The 14000-nt window shown below is 35.0% G+C and overlaps 1 protein-coding gene across 7 annotated transcripts; it reads left to right on the top strand.

Moving 5' to 3' along the window:
* Positions 1-318: 318 nt before the first annotated feature.
* Positions 319-13793, top strand: LOC123900112. 7 transcript variants are annotated; one of them, XM_045951433.1, is made up of 12 exons: positions 319-577; positions 709-741; positions 1198-1260; positions 2929-4353; positions 4469-4820; positions 5633-5717; positions 7044-7100; positions 8567-8626; positions 8711-8932; positions 9387-10868; positions 11779-11856; positions 12915-13793. In XM_045951433.1, exons 2-12 carry the CDS (start codon positions 735-737, stop codon positions 13284-13286), a joined length of 4203 nt encoding a protein of 1400 aa, XP_045807389.1. In that variant the 5' UTR covers positions 319-577; positions 709-734; the 3' UTR covers positions 13287-13793. The 7 variants fall into 7 exon arrangements, with proteins under 7 accessions (XP_045807389.1, XP_045807394.1, XP_045807387.1 ...); XM_045951437.1 differs by lacking the exon at positions 709-741 and adding an exon at positions 2505-2611 and having other exon boundaries at positions 499-577; XM_045951438.1 differs by lacking the exons at positions 709-741; positions 1198-1260 and adding an exon at positions 2505-2611 and having other exon boundaries at positions 320-577.
* Positions 13794-14000: the final 207 nt, after the last annotated feature.

The raw sequence follows: 14000 nt of genomic DNA, 5'->3' as shown, positions 1-14000 counted from the left end.
CGGCATGCCCTGGCACGTGCCCGGGCTGCCCCACCCCCATATTTTTTTTTTTTTTTTAAAAAATTAATAAAAGAAAGGCTTAATTACTAAATTGGTCCCTTAAAGATATTTTTGGTTTCAAATTGGTCCCTTAAAGAAAAAAAAGCCCAAATTGATCCCTTAAAGACTTTGCCGATAAACATTTTGGTCCTTTCCGTCCAGAAACTGTTAATTTGTACATGTGACAAACTGAGTGCTTACATGATACTTAGTAGGTAAATCATTTAAGTTAAAAAAAATACTTAAAGTTAAAATTTAAAAATTAAAAAACGTTTGTTTGTTGTAAAAAATTGGCATTTGTTTGGTGTTTGGCTCTGTCTATTTGTTAACCGGCGAAAACCAAAACGCAAAGAGAAGAGTCACTCACTCAACAAAACAAAACTGGTAGAACAACAACAACTTGGTGGTGTTAGCATAAACAAGAAGAAGCAACAACACTCTCTCAGAATCACAAGAAACAAAGCAATGGGTTTCGTCGGTGACACCGTCGATTCTATCAAATCTCTTCAGATCCGTCAGGTCCTCACTCAGGGTGTTGGTCAGTTCCCTTTCTCATTTTCTATCTCAATTCAATCAATTTCAACAAACAAAAAAACTATCTTTACGTTATCTAACTTCAATTTGAGAGCTACATTCATCTGGGTTTAGTGATAAATTGCTTATCTTTAGGGTGATGATATGTGAGGAAGAAGGCTATGTTAGGTATATTATATTTTTTTTGTCTGTATAATTTTTCATCTTCTTCTTCATCCATTCTTTTGTTTGTATAATTTTTTTTATTTTAAATTTTAAATTTAAGTTTTTTTTTTTTTTAACATAAATGATTTACCTAGTAAGCATCCATGTAAGCAACCACGTAAGCAGTCATGTAAGCACTCAGTTTGCCACATGTACAAATTAACAGTTTCTGGACGGAAAGGACCAAAATATTTAACGGCAAAGTCTTTAAGGGACCAATTTGGGCATTTTTTTCTTTAAGGGACCAATTTAAAACCAAAAATATCTTTAAGGGACCAATTTAGTAATTAAGCCTAAAAGAAATAAGAGAAAAAGAAACAACAGTTTGCGTTTCTCTCTGTTTCTCTCTGTTTCATTCATTCTTTCGCCATCCACCACCGCAGCACTGCTCTCAAATATCTCTATTTCTCATTCTCTCAGTCTCAGGCCGCTCTCCGCCGCCGCTCTCAGCCTCTCTCGCAGTCGCAGTCGCAGCGCACACAGGTAAAGTAAGCAACCCTAAAACTGAGAAATTGCATAAAATACTTAGAAATTGATATTCCAATTATTATTCTATGTCTAACTTGATGATATTAATCAGTATCCTTTGATGTTGGGTTGTAGTATGAGAAAAAAATATGATTCCTGTTTTAGGTTATTTAGAAAAAATTGGGATTTCAAGGTCTAAACTTGGTGAATTTGTTAAGAATTATCCACAAGTTTTGCATGCTAGTGTTATTGTTGAGCTTGCTCCTGTTATTAAGTTTCTTAGAGGGCTTGATGTGGAGAAAGATGATATTGGGTTTGTGTTGCAAAAATATCCTGAACTCTTAGGCTATGCTCCTGTTATTTCCTTTTCTGCATTTTCTCAGCAGTATCCTAACTAAAATTTTTTAAAATTGTTATTTTGTGCATTATCAGTTTGGCTAAATTTTGTATCATTTATATTTCATCTCTCTTTATGAATTTTATCAAGTGCTCTCCTTTTCTATTTTTTGCTGCTGTATATGCCTTGTTTCCCTGTTATGCTGGTTTGCTTATTGGGGTGGCAGTCAGGTTTCTTTGATTTGTATAGAAAATAGGAGTGAGCTTAAGTGTGTGCTTGTCTTGAGCCTTTTGTATAGTTATCATTTCCTTTTTGTTGTAATCCTTTGTACTCTGTGATGGACTAGCATTTCTTGTGCTGGTTCATTCTTCAATTCAATATATTTAGCCATTTTAAAAAAAAAATATTTCATCTCTCTTATTTGATTATGTTTTGCTGGTTTTTTCTTATTTGACTCATGCTAGCCAAAAAAATATTGCGGTTAAAATTGTGCCAAGGCTCCGATATAATCCTGGCTCCGCCACTGGTTGGTTCAGTGGTGATTGGCGCTGAACTTGGTAGGGAGGACCGCAGTTCGATCTTCCGTAACTGCAATCGAGAGGGGACTGCTTGATGACAAAACTGACTCCGAACGAGATTCGTGAAACAAAAAACAAAAATCGAGTAGTATTATACTCTATTTTCCGATCCAAACACTAATCTCAAGTCTCTCCTTTACCGCTACAATCCGCCCATAGTTTTCTTTCCCACTTCTTTCTGTTGTTTTTCATTACAACCAAACACAACGCAAGTGTGAAACTTTCTTCCTCCTTCTTTGATATGCGCAAGGGTTCAATCTGCGCAAACTTCATTCTCCTCCTATATACGCACGCATGGTTATCACATTCATCGATTCTGATTTCAATTCAATTTTTCAATTTAGGGTTCGTAAGTTACAGTGAACACAAACTCTTTTGACACGACGATAACGTCTTGGCGTTTACAGAACTTGCCACGTGCTGTAGAAGACAACCATGGGAGTTAGCATTGGTGAGTACATAATAATCAATTCACAAACTTTACTAATTATTATGTTGTTTACAATACCTAGATTAACTGGTTTCTGCAAATTTCTTCAATTTAGGTCATTTGGATTTTCAATAGAATCAGCATTATTTGAATTTGAGTTTTGTATCATTCATTTTTTAAGCGATTGGATTTGGAAGATGCATGCATAAGTACATACATGTATGATATGAAATTATGAATAGCTATGTACTTGATTCTTGTTATTGATATTTGATGCCCTATTGAGTTTTGAGAAGCATAGGAAATTGATATCTATTGTTTATTTAAAATGGCTACAGGTTCAAATACTGAGTCGGCCGAAAGGACTTTGAAACCTGAGGAGCATAAAGAGGCGGAGGAGGAGGAGGAGGAGGAGGAGGAAGAGGAAGAAGATGTGGATTTTAATCCTTTGTTTTTAAAGGAAACACTTTCAGATGCTTCATCAAGTTTGAGTTCTGAAGGTGATGGTTTGGATGGTAATGTTGTAGATAGTGGGTTATCTATGGGTATAGAGTCGGACAAGATAACAACTAATGAGCAAATTTGTAGTGCAGTAGATTCTGAACATGGTGAGGAGGAAATTGTTTTACAGCCGTCAGGTATGATCTCTCAATCGGAGAATGATAAAGAGAAGAACGATGAGTTGATTAATGGTACTAGTAATGGTTTTAGGATAGGAGAAGTAAGCAACACAATAAAACCTCGGAGTCCAATTATAGGATTAGATAATGATGATGCTATTTGTATGCGTACTAGAGCTCGTTATTCGCTTGAAGGTTTTAGTCTTGATGAGCTTGAGACCTTTCTTCAAGAGACCGACGATGAAGATGATCTTCAAAATGCCGATGATGAAGAAGAGTATAAAAAGTTTCTAGCAGCTGTATTACAGGGTGAAGGTGATGGTGTTTCATCTCATGAAAATGAAAATCCTGATGATGATGATGAGGATAATGATGCAGACTTTGAGTTAGAGCTTGAAGAGTTGCTGGAGAGTGATGGTGATGATAATGCAGTGGTAGAAACCCGAAACGAGTGTGATGGTGCTGGACGGCGACCAGAGACTAGGCAAAATAGGCGCCGAAAGACCTCTTCCCAAAGTGAGAGAAAACCATTAGGACAAGTTAGCAGGCCACTGCGCCCTATTTTGCCTCATTGGCTTAATGGACACTTTGTTTCAGGGAATGGTTTGATGCCTGAGGCTACTCCCAGCATTCAATCTTCTGCTTCAGGAAATGGTCTTGTTAATGGCTTTACTCCCCAGCAGATTGGTCAGTTGCACTGTTTGATACACGAGCATGTGCAACTTCTTATTCAGGTATTTTCTCTATCGGTTCTTGAGCCTTCACACAAACAGGTATCTTCTCAAGTTCAGAGTTTGCTTTTTGAGATGCTTCACAAACGGGATGAAGTATTAGCTTCAACGAGAACACCATATCCTGCTGTTTGCTTTACTCCATATTTCCCCCACAACTCTGTATCCAATGGGAAGTCCAAATCTGTCCCAGGCCAGTGCAATACAGAATCTGCTTCTACCCAAGATGCAATGGGTGTGCGGTATCCTCAATACCATCAGACCTCTTCTGAAGCTTTGAATGGGCAGCGGAGTTGTTTTCAAAATACTGACGGTTCTTTCTGGTTTCCTTTTGTAAGAGGCCCTGTGCAATCTATTCTTGATGTTGCTCCTCTTAATTTACTAAGAGGATATGTAGATGACATTAATTTTGGTAAGTCATATTAAATATTTTAAGTCTTCTTCATGCCTTTCCAGTCTATACTGGTTCATAATAATTACTTTTACGGTTTACTTACTCAAGCATTGTTTTAAAATTCCTTTTACAGCTGCGCAAGAGTTTCGAAAGCGGTACATTGAATCTGGTTTTGATCTGGGTATCGAAAAGAAACCTCTATTCCCTTGTTTGCCATCTGTTGCTGGAACTAACGATGAAGTTTCAAGTAGAACCATATCTGGAGCAAATAATAGTGTCTCATCTTCACCTGGTAAAAAACAACCTAAGAAAACATTGGCTGCCAAGCTTGTTGAAAGTACCAAAAAGTCAATTGCTTTGGTACCAAAGGAAGTTGCAAACTCAAGTCAAAGATTTTTGGCCGTTTTCAATCCAGCCTTATTCCCACACAAGCCACCTGCGGCAGCAGTTGTAAATAGGATACTTTTCACTGATGCAGAGGATGAGTAAGTTGCATTCCTCCTGTTTGTGCCAGACTGCCAGCCTACTATGTTAAATAATTTACTGTGAAAAAGCTAGATCTTGGTTTTATTTCCTTAGTATTACTTGAACATTTATATTTCTCACTCAATAATGAAAAGGTTTGTACAAATATTTATACACATGAGATGCAATCTAAATAGGAATGTAATTCTATCATTATCTCAACACTCCCCCTCAACTTCATACCTCGAAAATCTTATCAAAGCATGTTTTCATACCCTCAAAGTGGAGGTATGAATACGTTTTTTTCTTCTTGGTAAGAAGTAGTTTGAGTTCTTTTAGATACTTAATGCTAATGTTGGAGCTTTCACCTATCAAGCTTTAGGTGAAATAGATGGAAGATTGATTATACTTCTCATATAAATTCCTCTTTTCGACCATTCCTTTCATTAGTTAATAAACTTCTCTAATAAGTATGTTTTTCCTTTTTTTTTTTGCATAAGCTGTTTTTCCAATTTTCACTTCTTAGGATATGTGCTTTTATTGCTGGGCTGGCAATTTCTATACTGTGTTTTACTTATACTTAGGTTGACATCATTTGTTCCTAATGTTTATCTCCGTACTTATGCACCGAGGTATTTTCATTTTTCGAATCATGAAAATGTCCTGCAGACTGCCATTAATATTGTGGTCAATGTTTTCTGTCATGCAAAGCCCGCTTTTGTTCTGCCATTGCACCGTACAGCCACTTAATATCATTTTGTCTCTGAATTTTATTCTCATTGTTCAAGACAAGCTTGCGGTGATTACATAAGACCTATATATTTTATTGCAGATTACTAGCCTTAGGGATATTGGAATATAATACAGATTGGGAAGCAATTCAACGAAGATTTCTTCCCAGCAAGTCTACGCATCAGGTGACTATTATGGCTGACTATATTTTATAACAACTTCTTTTGAATGTGATACAGTGGATGTACTATTTTCTTTAGTTTCTGTTGTATGCTCTTTGATGTATTTTCTCTAATTTGTGAGCATTCTCATGTTTATAGACTTGTATGGCTGGATTGCAGTTGTTAATTATGTTATTATACAGAATTGTAATATAACAAGTATTTAAAAAATTGTAGCGAAGGAACATAATAATATTATAAAAAATAAAGTTAGATAAAGATGTAAATTAACATAAAATGGTCATCTTATATTATATGTCTAGCAAGTAACATTAAAAATCAATAACAAGAGACTAAATAATGAAAATTCGTGCATCAACCTTATATGCGAGCTTTTGTAACTTGGCATAGGGCCTGTACTTAATTTTTGTGTGTGGCTGAATTAAATTAATAAAAATTACAAAAAAAGTTCAAATATAATACAACCGCTTCATCATAGGTTTTCCACTAGTTCTCGTCAATTTTGTGACGAACTGGATTTTGGGTTGAACAAACCAAACCCCATACAAATAATATTCACCAATTTTCGGTCATATCAGCTAATCTGGTCTCGCTTTTAAAACTATGTTTGAAATGGCTAAATGGGTTACATGAATTATTTGGTTACTTGAATTAAACTTTTGGTGGAGTACCTGGATGGCGATCTTCTAAAAAATGGCAGGGTTGGATTACATTTATTTCTCAATTCCATTTGCTGAATTTTTTTTACATGATTTGGTTGAAACGATGTCCAAACTAATTTTCTGCAAACACTGCCCAGTGATGAGATTACTATAAACTCAGCAACATATACACTACCTCAACACCCTCCCCCCAAAGTAAAAAGGTAAAGTAAGAGAAAAGTAAATGAGTTATTATGTGGCTGTATGCAACATGTTTCTTGGATCTAGATGTTCATTAGTAAACACAGTAAGACTGTGATACAGCTTTGGAAAGTTGGTTTTAATATTTGTCATAGATGGTTTATAGTATACTATTACTCATTGATTGGGCAACAATTTTTAGTTGTGCAAATCAAGTCTTGGATAAACATTCTTTTTATCTCTTTATATATTGTGCTATTATGTTGAGACCCAAGTTTCAGCGTTTCTGTTCTTGAGTAGGGCTGAATCAGCCGATCTGTGATATTGAAGTGTCAGGCTGTCAGCATGCTGAATATTTGCAATTCTGAATTAACTAGCTTTTGAATTGAAACAAAATGTTTAGTTTTGAATACTTAGTTCAGCAATTTCATTATGATGGTCAAATTTTGTGGCATATCTAATATGGCACTGAATGGTCTGGTTACAGATTTTTGTCAGGCAGAAAAATCGTTGCTCTTCAAAGTCATCAGAGAACTCAATAAAGGTAAACATATATGTTTAATCCATATATATATATATATATATATATATATATATATAATCAAATACAAGTTGTTTCTGATCAGTTCAATCTTTGCTATGTCTGTTTCATCATCAATGATAGTAAAACAGTAATTTCCTTTCAAAGAGATTGCATGCCCATTTCTTTGCAATTGTGCAACACTAAGTGGATTTATATATATTTTTGGAATCTAAAGAACATCAGTAGCAATTTCCACAACTTTCCTGTTTTTACAGCAATTGTCCCTTTATCTTTTGTTTGCTCAAGTTCACCATGAATGTAAAAATTGCAAATCATTATCAAATAGCAATCATATTTCACAATAATCACATTCTTCTTATTCTTTTCCTTATTTTATGTAAAACCCCATGCCTTCATAGTTTTCACCATTAAACTATGAAACTGCAACTGAAGAAATGCTCGAAGTAGACATATTTGCACAATTGCACTACAACTTCCTATAAAGTAAATATCTCAATATCAGCATAGCTATTCTTAATCAGAGCATATTTAGCCCTAAAAGAATCAGAACATCGCCTTATAGTCAGAGTTTGGCTCTTTGGCACCACTGTTGGGTCAAAAGGGGAGTCTAAAATATTTGGGAGATCCCCATATTAGGGTAAGAGTAACCATGCAAGTGGTTTTGATGAGACGTGCCACCAGACTTCTACATTGCTAGGGTGACTTTTGATACAAGGAGTAGGTCTCTTTTATGAAATATATTTCAATTTTCCTACAATTTTAATATTTCAAATTTTGAGAGATTAAAATTGTAGGAAAATTGAAATATATTTCATAAAAGAGAATGATTAACGTAAACTTCCTTAAAAACCTGATAACATCTAGATCAATTTTTTTTTATAACTGAAAACAGAAAAAAAAATGCATGAGGCAAAGTCGACTCTAATAACCCTAGACCAGGTTCCAAAACCAACTTGCCTCAGAAAAGAAATTTATAGTTAAATACTTCAAATTTGAGACATGAAATTTATGGTTAAATACTTAAAATGTGTCTCACTCAAATGTTGTGTTTTAAAATGTGAATAGCTTTATCCTGCATGTGAATCTTAGGTATTGGATTTGTGGATGGTTAGGATGGAAAATCATCGATTCAGAAGTCCAGTTAGCTGAATTGTATTGAATTTTTGCATATATTTCATAATAATTTATGATTGATCATTTCAAGTGACAAATATCAACGCCATTAAAAAAAAAAGTGACAAATATGAGCAATTAAAGCCAAATAGAGCATGGTTCAAAAAAAAAAAAAAGCCAAATAGAGCATCATGCACACAAAATTTATGTCTGAACGAGATTCAAGTCATAAAGGCTTGTCCTTGTAGGATTTTTTATTTGAAAAGGACCTATATAAAATGAACTACAGACATGAATATAAGATTCAATTAATTGATTCTTTACACTATTTAGTGAAATTTTTCTCCGTACAGGCAGTTCGAAGAATGAAAACCTCTCCATTGACTGAAGAGGAGATAGCATGCATTCACGAGGTAATTTATCCTACAGCAATTTGGATTTGAAAATCTTCTGTTAGATTGCATATAAGTTGCTAATGTGTGACAAAAAATAATCAGGGACTTAAGCATTATAAATCTGATTGGATGGCAGTATGGCAATATGTTGTTCCACACAGAGATCCAGTCTTGCTTCCACGCCAATGGCGAGTTGCTCTTGGGACTCAAAAGTCTTACAAGTTAAATTCACCAAAAAGGGCGAAGCGAAGATTGTATGAGTCACAAAGAAGAAAGTTGAAAGCTACTACAACAGAATGTGGGCAACCTGTATCTGATAAAGAGGTTTGTTACTGTCTGAAGCTAAAAACCTGTTTTTGAATTTATTGCTCAGGTCCTTCCTGCATATGAGATGCTATTATAGTCATCTTAAATGTAGTTTTTGTGATTGTGTAAAAAAAAAGTAGTTTTTGCGATATAAAAAGATATAGTTTTTGTTAACTGCCTGAGTGGCTTAGGTTGTATAATATAAAGATGTTTGTCTCATACGTACATGCCCCATAAGTATATAAGAAATTGTAAATCATGATTTGATGTTTGTGTGCTTGTAAATGTACCAATATGTTTCCATACATGACACTAGTTCACATTTGCGCTGGTTAGTTCATTAATCATTTCAGTGGACAAAATGGCTTATGGTTTAGTATGAGTGCTTAGATTATCTAGGCTTTAGTTTTGAGGATTGAAATTATCAGATTTTGGATTTAATGTTGTGAGCTTTCTTTGGAACATAATGCAGGATGGTGAGACTGAAATTGCAGATGGCACGGATTATTCAAACGTTCCTTATGTCCACCAGGCATTTTTGGCAGATTGGAGACCAGACGCGTCTACTTTTAATTATTCAGAACACGTTTCCTCGACATCTGTAGTAGTTAATGCTGGCCATGATTCAATTTCACAAAATATTCAGCTTTATAGAGGAACTAGCAATTATGGTTTAAGTGGAAATGTTCAACATCAAAATGGTAATCAGCCTGCATTTCCATCTGCATATAAGCTTCCCCTGCTTTTTCACTCTACATCTGATTTTAGGAGTGGCGGGAAAGGTGCACCTAGTGCAACTATTCCTAATAACCCAGTTTTTGGTGCGACATCTAGCTCCAAATACTATTGTCGGCCTTATCGGGCTCGGAAGGCAAACAGCGCTCGCTTGGTGAAATTAGCACCGGATTTGCCCCCTGTAAATCTTCCATCATCTGTTCGTGTAGTTTCTCAGACTGCTTTTAAAGGTTTCCAGTGTGGAAAATCTAAGATTTATCCTCCTGGAGGTGGTGTCACTGATGTTAGTAAAGATAATTCTGCATCTCAAATTCCCCATGGTGAGAAAATTGGAATCGATCATCGTGCTAAGCGTGCAAGACCTATGCCAAAAGACAGTGTGATACATTCTCAATTAGAAAGGTCTGAAACTGCTGAAGGCAGATCTTTTGTGGAAGAGGAAGCCACTCGTGCTGATCTGCAAATGCATCCTCTTTTGTTCCAGGGCACTGAAGAGGGTAATACACCTTATTATCCATTTAAATTTAGTACCAGTCCTTCTAGCTCCTTCAGCTTCTTCTCAGGAAGACAGCCGCAATTAAATCTGAGTCTGTTCAGTAGTTCACAACAAGAAGGGCACATTGATCGTGCTAACAAGTCCTTGAAGTCAAAGAGTTCCTCATTAAGGTTAGGAGGCATTGATTTTCATCCACTCCTGCAGAAATCTAACGATACACAAGCACAAACTGGTTCTGATGCTATTCAGGCTGAACCACTTGTTAGTGGTGTGCTTGATACAACTAATGTATCTTCTGGCCTTAATGACAAATCTAATGAACTTGACTTGGAGATTCATCTAAGTTCTGTACCAGAAAGTGAGAAATCTATGAAAAGTAGACAGCTAAAGGCACATGATCTTATAGAGTCGCAGAAAATCGTAGCTAGTTGTGCAACAGCAATGAATGCTCCATATTGTCAGCAGGGTGGTAGAATTCCTTCACCTAGCGGTGGCAAATTTGCTTCAAGTGCCCCTTTAGTCGTTCCTGATGATAACCTTACCAGATATGTTCTAGATGATGTTGGTGAACAGTCTCATCCTGAGATAGTGATGGAGCAAGAAGAGTTAAGCGATTCTGAAGAAGATATTGAAGAACATGTCGAGTTTGAGTGTGAGGAGATGGCTGATTCTGAGGGAGAGGATGGTTCAGGATGTGAACAAACCTCTGAGGTTCAAAATAAGGTATCTTCTTTATTTTTTGCAGTTAGTTTTAGATTTTCATTGTGTCTTTGTGTGTATTATATATGTTAATGTTACAAATTTTTAATATTGAGGTGAAATACATTTTACAAATTTCAATAATGGGGAGAAATAACATGAATCTCCTCTTATATAGTTTTTTATTTTCAACTTCAATCTTCTCTTATTTAGTTTTATGTGGAACCACAAATTATCAATTTTCATTTGGTTTTCAGCTCATACTGTATGATATGGTCCTCACTGCTTATCATAAAAACTTCACGTTCTTGTCTTGAGTTTAATTATTTAACATAAAAATTATAATGTACCCTTTTTGTTTGAGCCTTGCAATGAGATGTCATACATCTATTTCGAGCCTTCCCTGTCTTTCCAAGTTTGAATGTTATTTGTCTGTCCTGTACGACTCCTACATTGGATGGTAATTAATATATCAATCAGTCAATGGCAACATAATAATTCCTTGCTTATGCCGGCAAATTTGAAATTCATGTTATCCTTGTGAGGTTCTCAGGTCTACTCCGAGCCATGTTTAAACTCAAAAGGCCCACATATAATTCATTTGTCATGCATGTAACTTCAACTTCCTTTATGCAAAATTGCAATCTCTAGTAACTATTTGTTTCTCTGACCCCACTTAGTGGGATAAGGCTTGGTTGTTGTTGTATTAACTATTTGTTTCTGTTGCTTCTTAATTCATGACCATGATGCCAATCTTATTCTGTTGGATAACCATTATGCTAGGTGGTGGTTGGTCATTTTTCTTTTCTTTATGGTCTTGCACCATTCAGCACTTGATTATTCTTCTTTGGTGCTGGTTCAGAGTATATTTTTAGTTAGTTTTTAGAAATAATTTTTTTATTCCCTTGTAACCTTGATTTTAATTTTGTTTTAGTTTGAGTGTGAAGAGATGTCTGATTCTGAGGAAGAGGATGGTTCAGGATGTGAAAAAGCTTCTGAGGTTCAAAATAAGGTAGTTGCTTTATTTTTTTTCACTGAGTTTTGTTTGTGTGTGTCTTATATAGATATAGATTTTTTTAATGTTTTACTTCAACTTCAATCTTCCAAATGCAAAACTGAATATTTTTGTAAACCAAATTTTATGTTGAACCACCAATTATTAATTTTCAATGTGGGTTTTCATTGGATGTTTTATGATGTGTTGTGTTTCTTACTACTTAGTACTTACTATGTAAATGTATTGGGTTGTGTTAGAACGTTTCAATATGAGTGTCATTTAAGGTTTTTACACATAGATTTAGAAATACAATGATTATATCAAAAGACCTGACAATTTTACTAAACTAACTGTATTTAGTATTTACTATTGGTGTAATACTTTGGAAGTAGTGTAGACTCAATTAATTGGAGGATACAATTGGAAGTAAAGTAATAATTCTACTGAAACATGTAAAGGACATTCATTTTGAAACAAGTTGACATTTTTTTAGGGAAAAAAAGTTCGAATTCTTTAACATAAAAAGGGAGTACAATTTTTGTTTGAGCCTTGCAATGAGAGGGCATATATCATATATCTATATTTGAGACTGCCCTTGTCATGTCTTTCCACGTTTGACTATGTTATTTGTTTCTCCCTTGTGGCCCTTAATTGGATGATAATTAGTATATCAGTCAGTCAGTGGCAACATGATGATAATTCCTTACTTAAGCAAGAAAGTTTGAAAATAATGTTATCCTTGTTAGGTTCTCAGCTCTAAAATCTGAGCCATTCTAAAACTTTAAATGCCCTAATTATTGAGTTGTTTATACATGCAAGACTTTTAATTTGGGCTTTTGCCTCATGCTTTAATAGATATATGTTTTTCATCATTCAATTAACTATTTGTTTTTGTTGCTTCTTGGTTCATTACCATCTGGTGTTGTTAGTTTGTCATTTCTCTATGCTTATATTCTTGAATCATTCAACTCCCCTTTTTTCGTTTTGATGCTAGTTTATATTCTCAGGCGGTTTTTCAAAATATATATATTTTTTCTTCCCTCACAACCTTCCTTTTAACATTGTTTTATTAGGAGGTCTCAAGAGCCGATTCTGATATTCAAGTTGATTCTAGTCTCCCTACAACTAATGCTATGCCAAATATGGCTTTGACTATTATGGGAATGGATGACATAAGTAGTTCGTCGTGGCTAAGTTTAGACTCAAGTAGATCAGAAGATCTTGTACAATCAAAGGCTATGCTTCAGCAGGTAACAACTGGCGAAGATTCTATGTCCAGAAACTTAACAATTGGTAAAACAGTCGTGGGGGAGGAACATACCGTAGACATTGTACAACAGCCAAGACTAGGTCCTCAAGTGTTAACAGCATCACGAAAACCCAGGACGCGTCGTAGCAAATTGAATGCAAATATAGGATCAACTGATGAAAGAATCAAACCATGATGGTAATGGTGAAGATTCTTTATTAAAAATTTCTGGCAAGTCGGGTGCAAATCGGATTCAATGTTAATGTGTTCAAGGCATGGCAGTAATGATCAATACTTTTGATTGGTGCACTATATCACCATCTAAATTCCGAACTAATTAGGCCTTTTTTGTTGTTGTTCTTGTCCATCACCATCTCTAATCAGAGATTAGGTGCTACATGATAAGGAAAATTCACAATACTTTGTTCTTCTTCTCCTTCATATTTTCTGGGTAGTCTGCTAGAAATTGGAATCTAAGATTTGTATAGTTACTGGCAAAGGTTCAAGCGATGTTTTTGGTCCTTGTAAATATTGAGAGGTCATGGCCAAAATGGTCATGTTCACTGGATAACATTTAAGAACATATTAGTTCATGGTGGAACTATTGAATTGTATAGAACTTATCCATTGGATTTCCTGTAATTATTTTTGTTCAGGCTATAAACTCTTATACATATATTCTTGGTGTATTATCTGTGGCTTCCTAGCCTTGTTGAATGGATGAATTTTGATTTCTTGAACAAAAAAAAAATCTAGTTCACCCATTAACCATTTATATATATGTACTTGCATTTTACACCCCCCATTTATTAAATTAAACATTGTGCCCCTTAATTTAATTTTTGCAACTTCCCCTTTTATTATAAAATTAATAATAAAAGTTATATGCTTTCCTAATACAAAAGTGGAA

This window comes from Trifolium pratense, linkage group LG7 (assembly GCF_020283565.1).
Source record: "Trifolium pratense cultivar HEN17-A07 linkage group LG7, ARS_RC_1.1, whole genome shotgun sequence".
Classification (NCBI taxonomy): domain Eukaryota; kingdom Viridiplantae; phylum Streptophyta; class Magnoliopsida; order Fabales; family Fabaceae; genus Trifolium; species Trifolium pratense.
The sequence above is the reverse complement of the archived record's forward strand: the minus strand, read 5'-3'. Positions and strand labels throughout refer to the sequence as shown.